Source organism: Scyliorhinus canicula, chromosome 14 (assembly GCF_902713615.1).
Source record: "Scyliorhinus canicula chromosome 14, sScyCan1.1, whole genome shotgun sequence".
In the NCBI taxonomy this organism is placed as follows: Eukaryota; Metazoa; Chordata; class Chondrichthyes; order Carcharhiniformes; family Scyliorhinidae; genus Scyliorhinus; species Scyliorhinus canicula.
Genome location: NC_052159.1, coordinates 65,038,396 through 65,061,461, shown reverse-complemented (window position 1 = coordinate 65,061,461; position 23,066 = coordinate 65,038,396). Strand labels below are relative to the sequence as shown.

The following is a 23,066-nucleotide window of genomic DNA, read 5'->3' as shown; positions in this document are numbered from 1 at the left end:
GTGTTGTCAGAAAGGTGGAACATGGGGTGGCCAGCGCCCCCTCCTCCCGGTCAGTGCCCATAGGGCACTGGGGTTCACCTCAGAACAGAGGAGCTGCTGGTTTGAGTCCCGGCTGACCCTGCATCATCTGGCCTTGCCAGCCCTGTTGACTCCCCAATGTCTGCACCATGGGGCAGCACGGTAGCATGGTGGTTAGCATCAATGCTTCACAGCTCCAGGGTCCCAGGTTCGATTCCCGGCTGGGTCATTGTCAGTGCGGAGTCTGCACGTTCTCCCCGTGTGTGCGTGGGTTTCCTCCGGGTGCTCCGGTTTCCTCCCACAGTCCAAAGATGTGCGGGTTAGGTGGATTGGGCAGGCTAAATTGCCCTTAGTGTCCTAAAAAATAAGGTTAATGGGGGTTGTTGGGTTACTGGTATAGGGTGGATACGTGGGCTTGAGTAGGGTGATCATTGCTTGGCACAACATCGACGGCCAAAGGGCCTGTTCTGTGCTGTACAGTTCTAATGGTGTTGACGCCCTTAGCGATTGCTTCTCAATTATTGGGCCCCACTCTGCAGAACCTCGGCAATGGCCACCTGCAACTAGGACAAGCTCCGCAGCCCATCGGCCATTCCCATCTGAGATGTCCCTTAGCGCCTCATCAGGTCAGCCTGGTACTGGGTCACGCCTCCCAGTGTATCGGACATTCTGTCGAGGCCCACAGCCATGCCTGTCACTGACTGCGCCACCCTTGGACACCTTCACTCATGCTGCCGACATTGTGCACCAGGCTCTCCACTGTGGTGGTCACCCTAGCAGTGTTGGCCTTGGTGCCATGCATTGCCGGTGAAATCTTCTTCGCCCTTAGCCTCTGGGACTCCTCCCATTGGCTATGGGGACTTAAAATCAAAGCAAATTACTGCAGATGCTAGAATCTGAAACAAAAACTGAAAATACTGGACAATCTCAGCAGGTCTGACAGCATAGCATCTGTGGAGAGAAAAGGGGGGGTTGGCAGAAGGGAGGGTGAAGGAAGGGTAGTGGGGGCTGAACGCGTGGGGACAGGAAGGCTTCGGTGGAGGTGTCAACTCATGCGTGTGGCCCAGTGCAGGTCGTTGACCTTCTTGCGGTACAGGATGCCAGTCTTCTTGGTCATACTTTCCGAGCTGTCTGCTACTGCCACTTCATCCCAGATGGCACTGGCTGCCCTGTGGCTCACCCATCGGACCCTCAGGGGAACAGGACTTCCCTCTTGGCCTCAAACGTATCTAGGAGTCTCCCCAGGTCTCATCGCCAGCCCGTCATGACATCATGGCTACGAACTGAGTAGGGCTGATTGTGCAAGAGGTGTTTAAGTGCTTCTTGACCTTGTTAGCGGGCAGCTGGCGAGCGGAGTCCCTCGCTGACTGGTGAGCCTTGATTTGCAGCGTGAATCCCTTGGAGCCTCGTTAAGTGGACCAATTAATGTTATATTGCGTTGCAGGCCTCGCCGGGCTGAGCGCCAGTACCTCCTTGCTATCACACTTAGAAATCCTTCCGGAGAATCACGTCAGAAATATTTCCATTCTATATAGCCTTTCTACAACACTACTCAATGCCAAAAGAGTTGTTATAGAATATGATAAATGGATAGGGACCGCTCATAGGGCACCAGTGATGTTTCTGACTGATAATGGAAGGATATTTGTCAAAGATGAGCTCAGAGACATGTGAAAACATGAATACAATGATCGAGCATACCACAGCTGAAAGTCCTTTCAGCGATGGCCTAATTGAAAGGAATTATCTGGTGATTGATGAAATGCAGCATAATATTTAAATTATCAACCAGCTTGCAAGTTGGCTGATTTATGTAAAAAATTCACTCCAGATGGTCGGTGGTTATATTCCTTATTAATTAGTCTATGGGTGAAATTGTAATTTGTCTTGTTCGCTGTGCAATCGTATTCTTGCTTTTGAAAATATTAGAATTAGTTCCATTTTCTTCTGCACATTTGAATGCTTATCATGGACGTTGCCACGGCAAAGTAGTAATAATGTGAACATTTCAGGAAAATCGAATAAATTGGATGTTTTCTCCTGGTTAAATGTTCTTAAAAGCAATTGAAAAATTTAGGCTGTTGAAAGGGACAGGTTGGTTGTTTTAATGGCACAGGTGCTTTTGAGATGTTGATGAGCCCAACAACATTGGAAACAGATGATTACCTAAGGCAAGCTGGTAACAATGGGCAACAGAACATAAGGGATTGGAATAAAGCGTTAGCTTTTCAATAGGAGGAGACAAGATATGAACTCCGAATTTACATTTTAAAAGGTCAACTCGCAAAATGAAGGTAATTAAGTTTGGCCATGGTAAAATTTTTCCTTTGTGTCCAAAGATGTGTAAGTCAGGTAGGATTGCGGGGATAGACCTAGGTAGGGTCATGTGTAATATGGCTAACATGGTCACAATGGGCTGAATGTCCTCTTTCTGTGCTGTAACCATTCTATGATTCTCTGGTTCCATTTACTCAACCCCTCATCATAGAATAACCCTTACATCCGGGAACCAATCTTGCGAACTTTTGTGAGGGCCATGAAGAATCCAGCACGAGTCTTCAGGATACAAAGAAATAACATTTATTTACAATAACATATATATAATATATATATATAAATATATATATACACGCAACAGCAGCAACTTCCCTTGCTGCTCACTCCACCCTCTCTCTGCTGGTTCCAAACTGGCCAGCTCTATTTATGCAGGGAGTCTGCTAATGATTTCTCCGCCCCCCTCATTGGGGAAGCTCATACTCCCACAAGATTGTGGGATTGTCATTAGTCCCCAGCCAATGGTAAGCAGGCAGGTTATAACATCCCTCCGCCCCCCCCCGCCCCAAAGTCCAAGGAATCCACCGAAGACCCTGGCAAAGGAGGGCGCCGGACTAGTTTTGCCGCAGACCGGACCCCATTTGCACGAGGCGCTGGATCGGGCGGTGTGTAACAAGATGGAGACCGGCGCTTCCGTGACAAACGGCGCAACGGTTGTCCATCGACCGCCGTGGGCCCGAGGATTCCTCCTCTGAGGTGTCTTGTGTCTCCATCTCGGAGTCAGAGTCTGCTGCCTCTGTCACCTTGGCGTCTTTATCTCCACGCGGTTCTCTCACGACCTGCGCAGGCTTTGAGTGAGGTACCAGAGGAAGATTGTGAGGAATACTTTCCATTGTGTCTGGTCTCTGTGGCTGTAGAAATGAGCTCCTGGGGCGGGGAATTTTTGCAAGTGATAGTCTTCTGGACCGAACATGGTCTACATGTTTGCGCTGGAGACGACTCTGGGCTTGCACCTGGTAAGAGATAGGGCCCGTTTGGCAAAAGATTACACCAGGGACCCACTGGGCACCACCAGCAAAATTCCGAACGAACACTGGGTCACCGGGCGTAAACTGCCGAATCGGCCGATGCCGAGAAAAACCATGTCCCTGCCGTTCTTGTGTGCGGCGTACTTTTGCGCCAATGTCCGGGAAAACCATGCTAAGGCGGGTGCGAAGTCTCCGGCCCATTAGGAGTTCTGGGGGAGCTACCCCAGTCACCACATGGGGGGTGGTCCTATATGAAAACAAAAAACAAGCCAGTCTCATGTCCATCGACCCGGAAGACTGCTTCTTCAGGCCTCGTTTGAATGTCTGCACTGCGCGCTCCGCCAACCCATTTGAAGCTGGGTGGTAAGGGGCAGTGCGGATGTGGCGTATGCCGTTCATCTTCATGAACCTCGCAAACTCCTCACTTGTGAACGGAGTGCCATTGTCTGTGACCAGCACCTCGGGGAGGCCATGCGTGCTGAAGGACAAACGCATCTTCCCGATTGTTGCGCAGGACGTTGTGCCTCCCATCTTATGCACCTCTAGCCAGTTAGTCTGGGCGTCGATTAATAGCAGGAGCATGGATCCTTGAAAAAGGCCGGCGAAATCCGCATGCAAGCGCGCCCAAGGCCGCACTGGCCATTCCCAGTGATGTAGGGGCGCGGCCGGCGGAAGCTTCTGATGCTCCTGGCAAATGGAGCAGTTTTGGGCCACCTTCTCAATGTCAGTGTCGAGGCCTGGCCACCAGACATAACTCCGGGCCAACATTTTCATTTTGGTCACACCTGGATGCCCATTGTGCAAGTCTCTCAGTATCAGCTCCTGTCATTTATCCGGGACAATCACACGCGTCCCCAACAAAAGGATGCCGTCTTCCACGCTGAATTCGGACAGCTTGGAGGAAAATGCCCGCAACTCGCCTCCGGAGCTGTCTATGCTGCCCACCATACAGGACTATGTGCCGAACCTTTGACAGGACTGGCTCCGTCTGGGTCCACTCACGGATCTGTGATGCCGTGACAGGCAAGGTGTCCATAAAATTTAGGGTTGCAACCACTTCGCCGGTCAATAAAGGCAATCGGCTCAGTGCGTCGGCATTCCCTATCTGGGTTCCTGGTTTGTGCTCCAGAGAATACCCGTATGCAGCGAGCAACAAAGCCCAGCGCTGGATCCGTGCAGAAGCAGTGGGCGGTATTGGCTTATCCTCTCTGAAAAGTCCCAGCAGAGGCTTATGATCAGTCATGATAGTGAAATGGCGGCCATATACGTACTGGTGGAAACGTTTCAACGCAAAGACCACTGCCAGGCCCTCCTCGATCTGCGCGTACTTTTTTTCCGCTGCAGTCAGTGTGCGGGAGGCGAAAGCTATCGGCCGCTCGGCCCCGTTCAATTCTTTTGCAATAAAGGTCACATGCCATTTGCCTTTCTAATGGCTTTGAATACCTGCATGCTACTTCTGTGTACTTGTACACCAAAGTCTCTGCGAACATTAGCTCTTTCGGTTTTATGTCCAGTGATATTTGAAAATCCTATAATCTACCTCTTTATGTGCACTTAGAATGTTTTCGTACAGAATTCTATTATCAACGCCTGTTTTCAATAAAACTATAATTCTGAATGATATATAGCAATTTCAGGAAGCTTGAGATATTTTTAGAATTAGTTCTGTGCTGTGAATGCAATTTTAATAGGGGAAAGTGAATGTTAATTTTTTTAAACAACTGATGTACTTAGTCCTAGAGTCCTACAAAGCAGTGCCTTAGTGAAAATGCATATTTGGAATATATACAATGTATTTTTCCACTTTTTTGTTTTGCAGTTGATGAAAGTCATATTGTTGTTCAGGCTCTGCGTCTTAACACTATGTCAAAATTGACATTTGCCGACTGTACAAGGTTTGACGCTTTGGTGAGAGATATTTTCCCTGGTGTTAACTTTAAAGATGTTGAATATGTGGACCTTGCTGCTGCTCTCCATGAGGCATTTGAGGAAGCAAACTTAGAAATTATACCCAACCAGGTAAATATAAGGACAGCTAAAAAGACTCAAACAGTTATTCACAAGTATTTTAAGATTCGGATCTATATTATTTTGTCATAATTGTTCTAGTGGAGTGTAAATTCATGTACAAAGTTATGGACCACATTGGGCAGATTTGCATAGAAAATGACGGACTGGTTTTGAGTTACGAATATACTTGATAAAATCAATTTGTGAGATTCCTTTGTATTGTGACACAAATTCATTTTATTCATGGGAATATTTTGCTTAATGCATAAGCCAAATAACCTTTTGTTTGACTTTGAGTTACACAATTGTTATCGTTTTTTGAAATTCTCAAAACTGCATGCTTAATTTAATTCTGATTAATTTATTAGGCAGAAAAACTGTAATTGTTAAAAAAGTTATATGTTCATTTTTTAACCGAGCACAGGTAAATTAAGTATTGAATAAATTAATGAATAAATTAAAGCCAAGTAGCCTTTTTCTCTGCTGACCAGGCAAAACTACAATCTGTTCTGTGATATTCTGAGCAATAACCTGCTCAAGTCTGCTGAGTCTCTCAGCTCCTGATCTCATTACAGCCTTGTTTCAAACATCTACAAAAGAGCTGAATGCCAGAGGTGAAGTGAGAATGACTGCCCTTGACATCAAAGCAGCATTTGACCGAGAATGGCATCAAGTAGCCTAGCAAAACTGGAGTCAATGGGAATCTGGGGGGAAGCCATCTGCAGGTTAGAGTCAAACCTGGCACAGAGGAAGATGGTTGTGTGGTTGGTGGTCAATCATCTCCGCTCCAGTTTATCACTGCAGGAGTCCCTCGGGGTAGTGTCCGAGGCCCAACCATCTTCAGCTGCTTCATCAGTAACCATCCTTTCATCATAAGGTCAGAAGTGGGGAAGTTCACTGATGCCTGTACAATGTTCAATATCATTTGTGACTCCTCAGAAACTGAAGCAGTGCGTGTCCAAATGCAGCAAGACCTGGGCGATATCCAGGCTTGGGCTGACAAGTGGCAGGTAACATTCATACCATACAAGTGCCAAACAAAGACTATCTTAAACAAGAGAGGATCTAACCATTGTCCTTTGACATTCAATGACATTACAATTGCTGAATCTCCAATCAACACCCTGGGCGGTGCGGGGGTTACCATTGAGGAGAAACTGAACTTGACTAGTTATATAAATACTGTGGCTAACGGAGCAGGTCAAAAGCTAGGAATCCTGCGACAAGTAACTCACCTGACTTCCCAAAACCTGTCAACCATTTAATGATAATCTTTATTATTGTCACAAGGAGGCTTACATTAACACTGCAATGAAGTTACTGTGAAAATCCCCTAGTTGCCACATCCTGGCGCCTGTTCGGGTACAGAGAGGGAGAATTCAGAATGCCCAAATTACCTAATAGCACATCTTTCGGGACTTGTGGAGGAAACTGGAGCACCCGGAGGACACCTATGCAGACACGGGGAGACCGTGCAGACTACGCACAGACAGTGACCCAAGCCAGGAATAGAACCTGGGACCCTAGTGCTGTGAAGCAACAGTGCTAACCACTGTGCTACCGTGCATAAGTCAGGAGTATAATAGAATACTCTCCACTTGCCTGGATGAGTGCAACTCCAACAACACTCAAAAAACCTCAACACCATCCAGAACAAAGCAGCCCGCTTGATTGCTACCCCTTCCGCAAACATTCAAAACCTCTACCACTGATGAACAGTGCCTGCCATGTGTACCGTCTACAAGATGCACTGCAGGAACTCGCCAATGTTCCTGAGACAGCACCTTGCAAATGCACGACCACTACCATCTAGAAGGACAAGAGCAGCAGATACTAGGGAACACCACCACCTGGAAGTTCCCCCTCCAAGTCACTCACCATCCTGATTTGGAAATATACCGCTGTTCCTTAACCCGCTGGGTCAAAGTCCTAGAACCCCCTCCCTAACAGCATTATGGGTGTACCTACACCTCAAGGATTTAAAGTGGTTCAATAAGGCTTCTTACTAACACCTTCTGAAGGGCAATTGAAGGGCAATAAATGCTGGTCTGTCCAACAAAGCCCACATCCCGTAAAATAAATTTTAATGTTCATTGATTTGGAGGGAAGCCTATAACCTGATCTCAAAAATGGCTTCCTCTGCCCTCTTTCCCATGACAACATGAAACACATTAAGCATCCACCTGGGATAAGTACTAATCATCCTTGATCCCAAATTCCTTTCATCCTTGAAGTAAATGGATTGTTTACAGCATAACTGTTTATGACCCAATACTGACCACACCTTTCTGGGACTTTGCAGACTCAGAGTATACTCATGACAACTCAGAGAGCGCTGCCATTGTCTCCAAGTATCAATACCTTGCCCCTTCTTCTCAGTAAAACAATCACCAAAAACAACACAACTGGTTAAATTTTGTTATGCTTTCCAGGCTTTAAAAGCTGTTGACAATCTTATCTCTTTATTATCAAATGAAAATGTGTTTTCTTTGCATAAACTTGTATAATCGTTTCAATTTTTCTAGATTAAGAAAGCGTTGGAACTTTTTGAACAACTGCGCCAGAGAATGGGAGTGGTTATTGTAGGTCCAAGTGGTGCAGGAAAATCAATACTATGGCGAATGTTACGGACAGCTCTTGGTAAAATAAACAAGACGGTGAAGCAGTACACAATGAATCCCAAAGCCATGCCACGCCAGCAACTCCTGGGTCACATTGACATGGATACCCGAGAATGGTCTGATGGTGTGTTGACTAATAGTGCTCGTCAGGTTGTTCGAGAGCCACAAGGTAAGAAGTCATTATGCACCCAAATTTAAAACTGTTAATTGGCTAAGGGAAGAAACAATTCTTGCAAATTCAAACTAAAGCTGAAGTAAACAATTAAAATTTTAATGCTGCAAAACCTGTAATTTGAGAGAGACCATTGCATTGTACTACATATTACAGAAGGTTGAAGTGGTTAGCTCTGCTGCCTCACAGCGCCAGGAACTCGGATTCGATTTTGGCCTTGGGTGACTGTTTGCGTGGGTTTCCTCTGGGGGCTCTAGTTTCTTCCCACAGTCCAGAGATGTGAGATTAAATGAGTTGGCTATGATCAATGCGCCTCTGATCAATGCTGGGGAGATGGAGCTGGGGTGGGGGGGGGGGGGGGGGGGGGGGGAGAGTGGTGTTGTATAGATCGTGTGATCCATTAGACGGTCGGTGGAGACTTATTGGGTGAATGGCCTCCTTCTGCACTGTAGGAAATCGAAGAATTCTTTGGATTCGATGATTGAACTGTCCCCAGAGTTCAGTTTGCAAGAAATCAGATTTCTATGAAAACAATACTTTCAAAATAAATGTTTTCATTGTGACTCTTTAAATTGTTGTTTCACTTTAGAACGTTTCATTATATTAAGGACATTATTTAAATACAGGTTGTTGTTGTTTTGGTTAACCGTCTTTTATTATGTCGGACTCTGTGGCGTAAACATCTGTTTATAAAACACGTCCCTCTCCTCACCCCACCAATTCCATTTCAAATGTGGTCACAATGAGTGCAAACCAAGAAGGCTTCAAGTGTGATCAATGCTCTGTGCAAGATTGATCAGAATTATATAGTAATAGGATCATACAATAGTCTTGGTGTCTCTGGGCTGGAGAAAGGTAGCTGAGAGACTTGTTCCTGATTGTGTGGATCACAAGTGAAAATAACAGTGGACTCTGCAGTGACATTTCCTATAGTCCTATAGTACAGTAGCTGGTTGACATTCGGGCTGGGATTCTCCAGGGCAGCCCGCCAGTGGAAGTAATCCCAATGACTGGGTGAATTGGCGAAAAACCAGCTGTTTTGAATATAATTTACTGGCTGGATGCCCGATTCACCTGCCTCCTGGGATTCTCCAGCCTCCCCAGCTGAGAGTCCCGCTGGTGTGAATTGGTGTAAGTCCTGAGAAACAGGGACCTGGTGGTCTGAAGGGTGGCAAGGGGCTGAGTACCTCCCTACAAATGCCTCCGGGGTGCTGAGGGAGAGTCCTTCATGTGAGGTGGGGGTTGGGGGGGCTTGTGTTGGTCTCAGGAGCTGGAAACACTTGAGAACATAGAAACAGTCTCTTAAAAATGACTGTGGTTAGATAAACAACTGCTCTTCTGAGCTAATGGATCCTCTAGAGCTGTATAAATAAACTATCTTATTCCTCCCTTTGAAACTGCCAGGATCTGCCAATCAGAATGCTTGTAAAAGGCAATAGTCCATGAAATTGAATGTGGGCAATGCAGTTCAAAGCTTTAAGGCTTCGAGGCATATGCACAGGCTAGGAAAGTTTTGTGAGGGCCACAAAGAATCCAGCACAAGTTTGTAGAACAGAAAGAAAACGTTATTTACAATAACGTGTATATATATATATACAACAGCAGCAGTAACTCCCCTGCTGCTCACTCTTGTCTAGCTGATTCCATACTGGCCAGCTTTAATTATGCAGGGACCTGCTAATGATTTCTTCCCCCCCCCCCCCCCCCCTCATTGGGGAAGCTCATACTCCCTAAGGATTCTGAGATTGCCATTAGTTCCCAGCCAGTGGTAAGCAGGCAGGTTATTACAGAAAGGTTAAAGAGAAATGAAATTGACTGTGAAATAAATACTTCAAAGAACAAAGAAAAGTCCAGCACAGGAACAGGCCCTTTGGCCCTCCAGGCCTGTGCTGATCACAATGCCCTAACTAAAAACAAAACCTTCTGCCCTTACTCGGTCCGTATCCTTCTATTTCCTCCCTATTCATGTACCCATCCAGATGACTCTTAAATGTTTCTAATGTGCCTGCTTCCACCACATCCTCTGGCAACGCATTCCAGGCATCCACCACTCTGTGTGTGAAAAATGTATCCTTCACACCTCCCTTAAACTTTCCCCCTCTCACCTTGAACCTGTGCCCCCTTGTAACTGACACTTCCACCCTTGGAAAAAGCCTCTGACTATCCACCCTGTCTATGCTATCAAGGCAAGCATGCCATATGCCTTCTTAATCACCTTGGCCACCTGTGTTGCCACCAGCTTAAAGGGAATACTTTTACTTTCATCTCACAGGTCTTTGAACCTGGCATACTGACAGACTGTTTAAAGGGTTAAAGGATACAGATGGGAACCCGTTCACTTTATTATCACAGAACTGTATTTTTGAGAAACTGACAGATAGGAAGAGCAAGTAAATGACCCCAGCCCAGAGGAAAACCCAAGCTGAGTCCCCCCTGGCCAGCGCAAACTCCCCTGACCACCATCTCCCATGAAGGACCCACCTCGGCACCCTGGAGGCATTTGTAGGGAAGGTACTCACTCCCTTGCCACCCCTTGGACTACAAGGTGCCAGGTTGACATTGCCAAAGAGCGGGGCCTGACTAGGTGGAAATCAGGGGGCACTGAGTAGGTGGGAGTCGGTTATGGGCGGGGGGAGGGGGGGAGCGGTGAGGGTAATGGACCTTGCCAGCGATATCTGGGGTATGGGGGGCAGGGGTGGGGGCGGTCCTTGCCATCAATCCAGGAGGTGGGGCTGCAGCAGCATTCTGAGACCTTTAAAACAGGTGCCCAGGTTAATGAGGACCTGCCTCTGCCAGAGAGATGAGGTCATCGAGGTCTACAGCACAAAAAAGGCCTTTGGGCCCATAGAGCCTGCGTTGGTCAGAAACAACCACCTACGTATTCTTATCCCATTTTCCAGCACTTGGCCGATAGTCTTGTATGCCTTGGTATTGCAAGTGTACATCTAAATACTTCAGAAATGTTAAGAGGGGCTCTGCCTCTACCACCCTTTCAGGCAGTGAGTTCTAGACTCCCATCACTCTCTGGGTGAAAAAGATTTTCCTCACCTCCCTTTAAACCTCCTGCCCCTTACCTTATTTATTCAGCTTCAGCAGAACCTCCCTGCTCTTAAACTCTGTGCCTTGGCTAATAAAGGCAGGTTTACCATATGTCTTCTTAACCACTGAATCTACCTGCCCTGCCACCTTAAGGGACCTGTGTACATGCACGCCAAGGTCCCTCTGATCCTCCGTGCTTCCCAGGGTCCTGCCGTTCATCATGTATTCTCTTGCCTTGATTGTTCTGTCCAAGTGCACCACCTCACATTTGCCACTGATCAGCCCATCTAAATGCTCCTGTAATCAAAGGCTGTCCTACTCGTTATTTACCGCCCTGCCAATTTTTGCATCATACAGAAACTTACCGATTAACCCTCCTACATTCATGTCTAAATAATTTCTGTAAACCACAAACAGCAAGTGCCCCAACACTGATCCCTGCGGAACCCCACTGGACACAGGCTGCCAGTCAGAAATACACCCGTAAACCATCACCCTCTGCTTCCTGCTACTCAGCCGATTCTGGATCCAATTTGCCAAATTTCCTTGGAACCCATGGCTCTTACCTTCGCTGTCCCCCATGTGGGACCTTATCAAAAACCAAGTTCTCCCAGTGAGCCAGAGAAGACACAGCCAGACACAATAAAGTGAGTTTGGGAATTTGAAACTAGGTGGGAATTCGAAGCTTGGGGGGAGGAGATGCTTTTTATCCCTGGTAAGTGACTGGTAAGTAGTTTTTCTTTTTCTTTTCATTGGTATATTTATTTATTTTTTCTTCGCTTTTTTTGGAATTGTAGTTGTATAAGTTAACCAAAGGTTTAAGACATGGCAGGAGATCCCAGCCCCGTGTCATGCTCCTCGTGTGCGATGTGGGAGCTCAGGGACACGTCCACTGTCCCTGGCTCCTTCACGTGCAAGAACTGTGTCCAGTTCCAGCTCCTGTTAGACCGCTTGACGGCTCTAGAGCTGCGGATGGACTCAATTTGGAGTATCCGCGATGCTGAGGACATCGTGGATCGCACGCTTCGCGAGTTGGTCACACCGCAGGTGAAAGTTACTGAGGGAGATCGAAAATGGGTGACCAAAAGACAGAGCAAGAGTAGGAAGGCAGCGCATGTGTCCCCTGCGGTCATCTCCCTGCAAAACAGATATACCGCTTTGGATACTGTTGAGGGAGATGGCTCACCAGGGGAAGGCAGTAGCAGCCAGGTTCATGGCACCATGGCTGGCTCTGCTGCGCAGCAAGGCAGGAAGAAGAATGGCAGGGCTATAGTGATAGGGGACTCAATTGTAAGAGAAATAAACAGGTGGTTCTGCGGACGCAATCGTGACTGCAGGATGATATGTTGCCTCCCTGGTGCAAGGCTCAAGGATGTCTCAGAGCGGCTGCAGGACATTCTGGGGGGGAGGGGGGGGGGAAGAGAGTGAACAGTCAGCTGTTGTGGTGCACATAGGCATCAACGATATAGGTAAAAATTGGGACGAGGTCCTACAAGCTGAATTCAGGGAGTAAGGAGTTAAACTAAAAAGTAGGACCTCAAAGGTAGTAATCTCAGGATTGCTACCAGTACCACGAGCTAGTCAGAGAAGGAATGTCAGGATAGATAGGATGAATGCGTGGCTCAAGTGATGGTGCAAGAGGGAGGGATTCAAATTCCTGGGGCATTGGAACCGGTCCTGGGGAGGTGGGACCAGTACAAACCAGGCGGTCTGCACCTGGGCAGTACTGGAACCGATGTCCTCGGGGGGGGTGTTTGCGAGAGCTGTTGGGGAGGGTTTAATCTAATGTGGCAGGGGGATGGGAACCGATGGAGGAATTCGGAAGGTAGTAAAACAGGGACAGAAACAAAAGGCAGTAAGGGGGAAAGTGTAAGGCAGAGAAGCCATAGTGAAAAATTAAGAAGGGCGACAGTACAAGGTACAGTGACTGAGGGGAGCTCAGTGAATAGGCCCAGTAATACTAAAAGGAATAAAATGGGAAGTGGCAGGTTGTTACATGAAGATATGGGTTCAACGACAAGGAAAATTAGGAGAAAAGTTGAGGAAATATAACTTAGGAGAGGTTACTGATCGAGGTGTTAAGGTTCAAAACAGAGGTATAAAAGCCAACATAAGTCTACTTTACCTGAATGCTCAAAGTATTCGGAATAAGGTAAATAAGTTGATGCCGCAAATCATCGTGAATGACTATGATTTAGTGGCCATTTCTGAAACATGGTTAAAGGTTGGTCAAAACTGGGAGTTAAATATCCGAGGGTATCAAACTATTTGGAAGGACAGAGTGGATGGTAAGGGAGGTGGTGTTGCTCTGTTATTTAAGGATGACATCCGGGCAATAGTAAGGGATGACATCGGTGCTATGGAGGATAAGGTTGAATCCATTTGGGTGGAAATCAGGAATAGTAAGGCGAAAAAGTCACTGATAGGAGTAGTCCACAGGCCACCAAATAGTAACATTATGGTGGGGCAGGAAATAAACAAAGAAATAGCGGATGCATGCAGAAATGGTACAGCAGTTACCATGGGGGATTTTAATCGACATGTCGATTGGTTGAACCAGGTCGGTCAAAGCAGCCTTGAGGAGGAGTTTATAGAATGTATCTGTGATAGTTTCCTGGAACAGTATGTAATGGAACCTGCGAGGGAACAAGCGGTCTTAGATCTGGTCCTGTGCAATGAGACAGAATTGATTAATGATCTCACAGTTAGGGATCCTCTCGGAAGGAGCGATCACAATATGGTGGAATTTAAAATACAGATGGAGGGTGAGAAGGTAAAATCAAACACTCGTGTTTTGTGCTTAAACAAAAGAGATTACAATGGGATGAGAGAAGAGCTAGCCAAGGTAGACTGGGAGCAAAGGCTTTATGGTGAAACAGTTGAGGAACAGTGGAGAACCTTCCAAGCGATTTTTCACAATGCTCAGCAAAGGTTTATAGCAACTAAAAGGAAGGATGATAGGAAGAGGGAAAATCGACCGTGGATATCTAAGGAAATAAGGGAGAGTATCAAATTGAAGGAAAAAGCATACAAAGTGGAAAAGATTAGTGGGAGACTAGAGGACTGGGAAATCTTTAGGGGGCAACAGAAAGCTACTAAAAAAGCTATAAAGAAGAGTAAGATAGATTATGAGAGTAAACTTGCTCAGAATATAAAGACAGATAGTAAAAGTTTCTACAAATATATAAAACAAAAAAGAGTGGCTAAGGTAAATATTGGTCCTTTAGAGGATGAGAAGGGAGATTTAATAATGGGAGATGAGGAAATGGATGAGGAACTGAACAGGTTTTGTGGGTCGGTCTTTTCAGTGGTTGACACAAATAACATGCCAGTGACTGATCGAAATGAGGCTATGCCAGGTGAGGACCTTGAGATGATTATCACTAAGGAGGTAGTGATGGGCTAGCTAATGGGGCTAAAGGTAGACCAGTCTCCTGGCCCTGATTGAATGCATCCCAGAGTGCTCAAAGAGATGGCTAGGGAAATTGCAAATGCACTAGTGATAATTTACCAAAATTCACTAGACTCTGGGGTGGTCCCGGCGGATTGGAAATTAGCAAAACGTGACACCACTGTTTAAAAAAGGAGATAGGCAGAAAGCAGGTAATTATAGGCCAGTGAGTTTAACTTCGGTAGTAGAGAAGATCCTGGAATCTATCCTCAAGAAACAAATAGCGAGGCATCTGGATGGAAATTGTCCCATGGGGCAGAGCAGCATGGGTTCGTAAAGGGCAGGTCGTGCCTAACTAATTAATGGGTGTTTCTCTGGTTGGCAATCAGTAGCTAGTGGTGTTCCTCAGGGATCAGTGTTGGGCCCACAATTGTTCACAATTTACATAGATGATTTGGAGTTGGGGACCAAGGGCAACGTGTCCACGTTTGCAGACGACACTAAGATGAGTAGTAAAGCAAAAAGTGCAGAGAATACTGGAAGTCTGCAGAGGGATTTGGATAGGATAAGTGAATGGTCTTATCATTCACTTGATAAGGGTCTGGCAGATGGAATACAATGTTGACAAATGTGAGGTTATCCATTTTGGTAGGAATAACAGCAAACGGGATTATTATTTAAACGATAAAATATTAAAGCATGCCGCTGTGCAGAGAGACTTGGGTGTGTTAGTGGATGAGTCACAGAAAGTTGGTTTACAGGTGCAACAGGTGATTAAGAAGACGAATGTAATTTTGTTCTTCATTGCTAAAGGGATGGAGTTTAAGACTAGGGAGGTGATGCTGCAATTGTATAAGGTGTTAGTGGGGCCACACCTGGAGTATTGTGTTCAGTTTTGGTCTCCTTACCTGAGAAAGGATGTACTGGCACTGGAGGGTGTGCAGAGGAGATTCACTAGGTTAATCCCAGAGCTGAAGGGGTTGGATTACGAGGAGAGGTTGAGTAGACTGGGACTGTACTCATTGGAATTTAGAAGGATGAGGGAGGATCTTATAGAAACATGTATAATTATGAAGGGAATAGATAGGATAGATGCGGGCAGGTTGATTCCACTAGCGGGTGAAAGCAGAACTAGGGGGCATAGCCTCAAAAGAAGGGGAAGTAAATTTAGGACTGAGTTTAGGAGGAACTTCTTCACCCAAAGGGTTGTGAATCTATGGAATTCCTTGCCCAGTGAAGCAGTTGAGGCTCCTTCATTACATGTTTTTAAGGTAAAGATAGATAGTTTTTTGAAGAATAAAGGGATTAAGGGTTACGGTGTTCGGGCCGGAAAGTGGAGCTGAGTCCACAATAGATCAGCCATGATCTCATTGAATGGTGGAGCAGGCTCGAGGGGCCAGATGACCTACTCCTGCTCCTAGTTCTTATGTCCTAAAAACCTTGCTGGAGTCCAAGTAGATTACATCAAAAGATATATCAAATTAAGTGACCAAAAGTTTGGTAAAAGTGAGGGGTCTACGAAGCAATTTAAAAGAAAGCAGAGAGGATTAGGGAGGGAATTCCACATTTAAGGGCCTGGACAGCTGAAAGCACGGTAGGCAGTGTTTGAGTAATTAAAGTTGCGGATGCGACTGAATCGGTCCCCGTCTTTCTAGCTCTTTGTTACAAACCCTTGAAAACCTGATCCATTATTGAAGGTTATATTTATTCTGTGCTTTTCTTTAGAAGTCCACTCCTGGATTATATGTGATGGGGACATTGACCCTGAGTGGATTGAATCCTTAAATTCAGTACTAGATGATAATCGGCTGCTCACCATGCCAAGTGGAGAAAGGATCCAATTTGGGCCAAATGTTAACTTTGTGTTTGAAACTCATGATCTCAGCTGCGCATCTCCTGCTACAATATCCAGGATGGGAATGATCTTCCTGAGGTGAGTATGCTTTTATTTCAGATTATCTTGATAATTGTGGCAGCACGGTAGCTTTGTGGATAGCACAATTGCTTCACAGCTCCAGAGTCCCAGGTTTGATTCCGGCTTGGGTCACTGTCTGTGTGGAGTCTGCACATCCTCCCCGTGTGTGCGTGGGTTTCCTCCGGGTGCTCCGGTTTCCTCCCACAGTCCAAAGATGTGCAGGTTAGGTGGATTGGCCATGATAAATTGCCCTTAGTGTCCAAAATTGCCCTTAGTGTTGGGTGGGGTTACTGGGTTATGGGGATAAGGTGGAGGTGTTGACCTTGGGTAGGGTGTTCTTTCCAAGAGCTGGTGCAGACTCGATGGGCCGAATGGCCTCCTTCTGCACTGTAAATTCTATGAGATATATTGAATGTAACATATTGCAAATGCTTTCACCTGTGTCCAGATAAAATTACCAGCAATATTTCTGTAATATTTTGTGCATTAAAGTCACTTGAGTTGATATCCATACAGCACACAATTTGAAAGAAAGAAAACAGCTCTTAAGGATATCCCAAAGCTTCCAAAAGCTAATTATTTTTGTCTCATCACTGTGATAATATCGAAATAGTGAAAGATACCAGGAACAGCAATATGATCATCTGTGTTAATGATGTGGGTTGAGAAATAAATATTGGTCAGGATACTAGGGAGGATGTCCTAGTACTTCTTCCAATAATATCAAGGGATCTTGCACACCCACCTGAGAAAAATTGTGTACTCTCAGCCCTCCCTACAGAGGTTCCTTTAAAATGTTTTCTTACGTTTGCAAATTGGGACAGCTGCTGTCCCACACATGCATAAAATCCAGCATGACTGAGCGAGATGACGACATGGTGGTATTGTCACTGAACTAGTAATAACCCGGCGGCCCGTGCTAATGCTGTAGGACATGGGTTCATAACCCACCATTGGTGGAATTTAAATTCAGTTAATAAATCTGGAATTAAAAAGCTTGTGCCAGAATTGAGAGTGCTGCCCACAGATCAGTCAAATATTAACCATTCCTTATCGACAATGTTGCAGACATCATTATTCCTGGATAATAGAATCATAGAATTTACAGTGTAGAAGGAGGCCATTCGGCCCATAGAGTCTGCACCGGCTCCTGGAAAGAGGACCCAACTTAAGCTCAGACCTCCACCCTATCCCCGTAACCCAGTAACCCCACCATCCTTTTGACACACTAAGGGGCAATTTAGCATGGTCAATCCACCTAACCTGCCCATCTTTGGCCTGTGGGAGGAAACCGGAGCACCCGGAGGAAACCCACACAGACACTGGGAGAAAGTGGAAACCCCACACAGGCAGTCACCCAAGACCGGAATTGAACCCAGGTCCCTGACTACTGTGCCACCCTGCCGTCCATATTCCCTGTTTTACTGACAGAACAGACCCAGCAGAAGTGGAGGCACAGTTGTATATAGTCAGAGTTGCCTGGGAGTCCTCAGTATTGACTCATGAGCCCATGAAGAGTCATTACGGACAAGCCCTGAAATTGCAAATCCTGGCCCTGAACACTTGCTATTTGTGCAAGTGCAGAAATGGAGGTGGTTCACATTTTGTGCATGCACAGTTCACGGTGGAAGCTGGCTATTTACATCATCAACAGGCTCCACTCAGGTTGGATTTTCATAGCTCAGGGCTAGGATTCTCCGTTCCGAGTTTGGCCCAATACTGTTGCTGCAACTCAGCCAAAACTCCACTCTCTGCAGTGGGAACAGAGAATCCTGCTGGCTGGAATGAATGGAGAATCCCACTCCAGAAGTGAAAATTCCCAAGTGTGCAGAATAGACCTGGAAAGAGCAGGTCTGATCTGTTTGCTTTGGGAAAAGTACATTTTTGGATCTGGTCCTGGGATACATTTGAGGGGAGAGGAGGTGCTCTTTGGAATTTGTAAAGGTAGGCATAGGTGCGTAAAAAATGGATAAATTCATTGACTGTAAAGCTCATTGGAACTATCAACAATATCTCAGAATGTGCTCTGAGGAGGAGTTGATCTGACCTGTCCCCTGAAAGCCACCATCCTGGGTTATGTATGCATAGATAAATGAGAGGTGATTTAATTATGTGATGGGCAATTGTTTAACAGTTATGTATCACTTTGGAATCACCTGTCACCTTGGCGTAGCTGCTCCAATACCAAGTATTTCACTAAATCAGTGTTCAATATAGTGATGAAAAGGAAACTGATAAATTAGTCTTCTCATTTAAAGTTTGTACATGAAAACACACATTTATTGTTGTTTTGATACTGTCAGTATACATTTAAAACCCTAATACCTTTCCAAAATGTTCTCAATGGCGTCCTGAGTGAGAAACAAAATTAAACTGTGGTTCTTCATGTGAAAAGGTTGCTCACCTTTTCTTGGTGGTTGAGGTTATGGATTTGGAAGGTGCTGTCGAAGAAGCTATGATGAGTTGCAGCAGTGCACCTTCTATACAGTACAGACTGCTATTAAATTGCAGCGGAGGGAGTACATTTTTAAGTTGGTGAATGGGGTGCCGATCAAATGAGCTGCACTGTCCTGGATGGTGTTTCCTGGAGCTTCTTATGTGCATGATGCTGCACTCATCCAGGCTAGTGAAGAGTAATCTATCACACTCATAATGTGCCTTGTATATTGTAGACAATTTGGGGGAGTTGACGTGATTAACTTGCCTCATAATTCCCAGCCTCTGACTGGCTCTTGCTGCCACAAGACCACGTTACCTCTGAAATTATCTAAAGTTCCAGATTTATGAATGAGAGTGGAAGAATATCAGTTGCTTTCACTATTTTCTGAGTGCTGATAAAGATATCTAAATGAAAAATCAATTGCTTGTCTAACCTTGCCTTGCACAAAGCTTTATAAAATCAGTGAACAAGTTGGAAAGGCAGTGTTCAGGGAGTTTCTACACAGCGCTAGCTCATTTGGTTGATAATGGGTCTCAATTCCAGGGTTGTGGTCTTGAGTCTCACATTGGGTGATAAGATTTTCTTTAAAAGTTATTTGTTCCAACAATTGATTTTTAAAAAATGTTTTTATTAAGGCATATGTATATATACATTAAACACAGCTATAACCAAGAAGAGAGCTAACAGGAATTCACGTAGCAAATAAATATCGAACACTCCGCCGTTCACCCTCCCTGTCACTACCCTCGACCTCCCCTACTGCCTTTTTTAACCCCAACACCGCCGCAACCCCCCCCGATAACTATTCTTGAAGAGGTCGATGAACGGTTTCCATCTGTGGGCAAACCCCTCCACCGTCCCTCTCAAGGCAAACTTGATCTTTTCCAACCTGAGAAATTTCACATGGTCGCTCACCCACACACTTGGTTTTGGTGGTCCCGAGTCCTCCCATTCTAGCAAGATCCGTCTCTGGGCTATAAGGGAGGCAAAGGCCAGGACATCGGCCTCTCTCGCCCCCTGGACTATTGAGTCTTCCGAAACTCCAAAGATTGCCACATCTGGACTTGGGACCACCTTTACCCTCAACACCTCAGACATAACGTGGGCAAACCCCCACTAGAATCCCTCCAGCTTCGGACAGGCTCAAAACACGTGGACATGGTTTGCGGGCCCGCCCTTGCACCACCCACATCTATCTCCCACCACCTCAAAAAACCTACTCATCCTGGCCATCGTCATGTGTGCCCTGTGGACTACCTTGAATTGAATAAGGCTAAGCCTCGCACATGAAAAGGATGCGTTCCCTCCCCACACAGCCTAACCTCCAACTTCCTCCCCAGCTCTTCCTCCCACTTGCGCTTGACTTGTCCTATCGGGGCGTCCTCCCAGCCCATTAGTTCTTTGTAGATCTCCGACACTCTGTCCTCACCCACTCCTGTTTTTGACAACACCTTGTCCTGCACGTTGAGAAAGGTCGGCACCTGCTTCCTCACATTGTCTCTCACTGAAATTGCCGGAACCTATTCCTGCTGGGCAGCTCATATTCCTATACCAGCCCCTCCAAGCTCGAAAAGCTTCCCCCAACGAATAGGTCCCCAAACAGCGCAATCCCCGCCCGCCGGCACCCCTGGAACCCATGCCTAGCCCATTTGGAGCGTACCTATGATTCCCGCAGATTGGTGCCCAAGCCGACACCCCCTCCAGCCTCAGGTGCTTCCGCCACTTTCCCCACACCCTCAGGAACGCTACCACCACCGGACTTGTGGAGTTTCTGGACGGCGAGAACAGCAGAGGCACCATGAACAGTGCCACTAAGCTTGGGTCCTTACAAGAGGCTGCCTCCATCTGCTCCTATACCGACCCCACTACCCACTTCCGTACCATGGCTATATTTGCTGCCCAGTAATAGTTCATCACATTTGGCAGGGCTAGCCCGCACCCCCCCACGTCCACGCTCTATTAGCACCTTCTTCACCCGTGGAGTTTTACCCACCCACAAACCCCGATATCAGTGCATTAACCTTCCTAAAAAAAGCCTTTGGAATAAAAATCAGGAGGTTCCGGAATACAAATAAAAACCTTGGGAGAACTGTCATCTCCACAGGCTGCACCCGCCACGCCGATGACAGTGGGGGCACGTTCCACCTCTAAAAGTCCCGCTTCATTTGCTCCACCAGCTGTGTCAAATTCAATTTATGTCGTTGCTCCCATCCCCACGCCACCTGGGTGCCCAGATTCCTGAAACTCACCCCACTACCTTGAATGCAGCTCACCCGGCCTCGGGAAGACCTCGCTGCTCTCCAAGTTTAATTTATATCCAGAGAACCGACCAAATTCTTCCAATATGCACCTGATCCCCCCCCCCAATACCTTCCAGTCGGTTCGATAAATAAAGCAATAAACCATCCTCATAAAGTGAGACCTTTGCTCCCCCGCCCCCCACACTTTCCCCTGCCAACCCCTTGACACTCTCAGCGCCATTGCCAATGGCTCTATCGCCAAGGCAAAAAGCAGCAGGGGAGAGTGGGCACCCCTGTCTCATCCCACGATGCAACCTAAAATATCCCAAACTCACCCGGTTCATTCGTACACTCGCTGCCGGCGCCCAGTGTTGCTCTATTTATTTATCTCGGTGAACCACAAGCCTTTCCCTTATATCGATCAAATGAACACACAATCAGTTAGTTAGTTCAAAAGATGGTTTATTTACATACACAAGAGTTATCTCAACATGCAAACACAATGGGGGTGATTCTCCGCTACGCGGACCAAGTGCCCGCGCCATCGTGAACGGCGTCGTGTTTCACGATGGCGCGAACAGGGCCGGGGCACAACCTATTCTGGCCCCCACAGGGCCAAATGGGCGCCGCGCCAACCCGCGCATGCGCAGTGGGCCGCGCCATCCTGTGCACGCGTGGGGAACTTCTTACGCGCGCCGGCCCCGACGCAATATGGCGTGAGTGTTCAGGGGCCGGCCGCAGCGGAATGTAGGCCCGGGGGGTGGGGGGCGGTGGGGTACAGGCCAGCCCGCCGATCGGTGGGCCCCGATCGCGGACCAGACCTGTTTGGAGGCCCCCCTAGTGAAGGAGCACCCCTCCCCCACAGGCCGCTATCGAGCATTCCCGCAGAGTTCCCGCCGGCAGCGACCAGGGGTGGACAGCGGCGGCGGGATCCTGTCGTGTCAGAGCGGCCGCTCGGCCCATCCAGGCCGGAGAATCGTCGCTCGCCGTTTGCGCCGATTCTCCGAGCGGCCCGGCGCGATTCCCGCGGCGCTGGTTTCGGAGGGGTGGGAGAATCGCGTGCGGGGGGTCGGGGCGGCGTAGCACGATTAGCATGGTGCCCCGGCGATTCTTCCACCTGGCAGAGGGGGGGAGAATACCGCCTATCGCCCAATATCTACTACAAGTTAAACTACATCTATCAGCTACGATAACCTATACTTAACTTCAGGGCGACCGACACTGTGCAAATGGATAAAGGTCTTTATCTGGATTTCACTTGGCTGGTTCGAAGAAAGTGGCTCTGTCTCTGCTGGGCTCATCCGTCAGGTAGCGATCGTTGGTCTTGAACTTAGCCGGCTGTTCCTGCTGCAATTGGGTAGGCACAAGCCGGATCCAAGAGAGTCAGAACACATGGCTGTGCTCTCTTTTATTCCCCTGGGATTTTGTGCTCTTTGGGGCGTTCCTTAACCTTGGACCCAATAGTTCGACAGGGCTATGATAACTCTCTTCGATTTCGGCCAATAAAGGGGTCGGTGCCTTGGTAACTGGGTGGGTCCTTAGAGATTATTGACCTTGGCAGTTGTGCTTTCTGAGCAAGGGAGTGGCACCGGTCAGTCTGTGGCTGTATTGGTTGCTTGAGTGGAATTCTATTGTCCTGGGAAAATGGTCCATTAAAATGTAAACAAGCGGGGGTTTCAGTCAGTGGCTATATCGGTTGCTTGATTGGAGTTCTATTGTCCTGGGAAAATGGTCCATTAAAATGTAAACAAACGGGGGTTTCAGTCAGGTCTGGTTACCTGAGTTTTAGGTACGCATAGGCTGTGTATCTGTCTGTATCCTGGGTCGGCTATAATTTCCATGGTCCTTTGCAGGTGGCCATCTTAGACGGCTACATTCCGTCCTTTTGATCCTGAACGCGAAGCGTGTGGATCACACT

The 23,066-nt window shown here is 47.0% G+C and overlaps 1 protein-coding gene across 2 annotated transcripts in view; it reads left to right on the top strand.

Moving 5' to 3' along the window:
- Positions 1-23,066, top strand: part of LOC119977114 (cytoplasmic dynein 2 heavy chain 1) — a 734,352-nt gene that overhangs the window by 181,637 nt on the left and 529,649 nt on the right. For both annotated transcript variants that reach the window (XM_038817726.1, XM_038817724.1), the window contains exons 37-39: positions 5,140-5,339; positions 7,856-8,120; positions 16,279-16,486. In XM_038817726.1, coding sequence (XP_038673654.1) covers positions 5,140-5,339; positions 7,856-8,120; positions 16,279-16,486 — 673 coding nt within the window. The remainder of the gene's footprint in view (positions 1-5,139; positions 5,340-7,855; positions 8,121-16,278; positions 16,487-23,066) is intronic.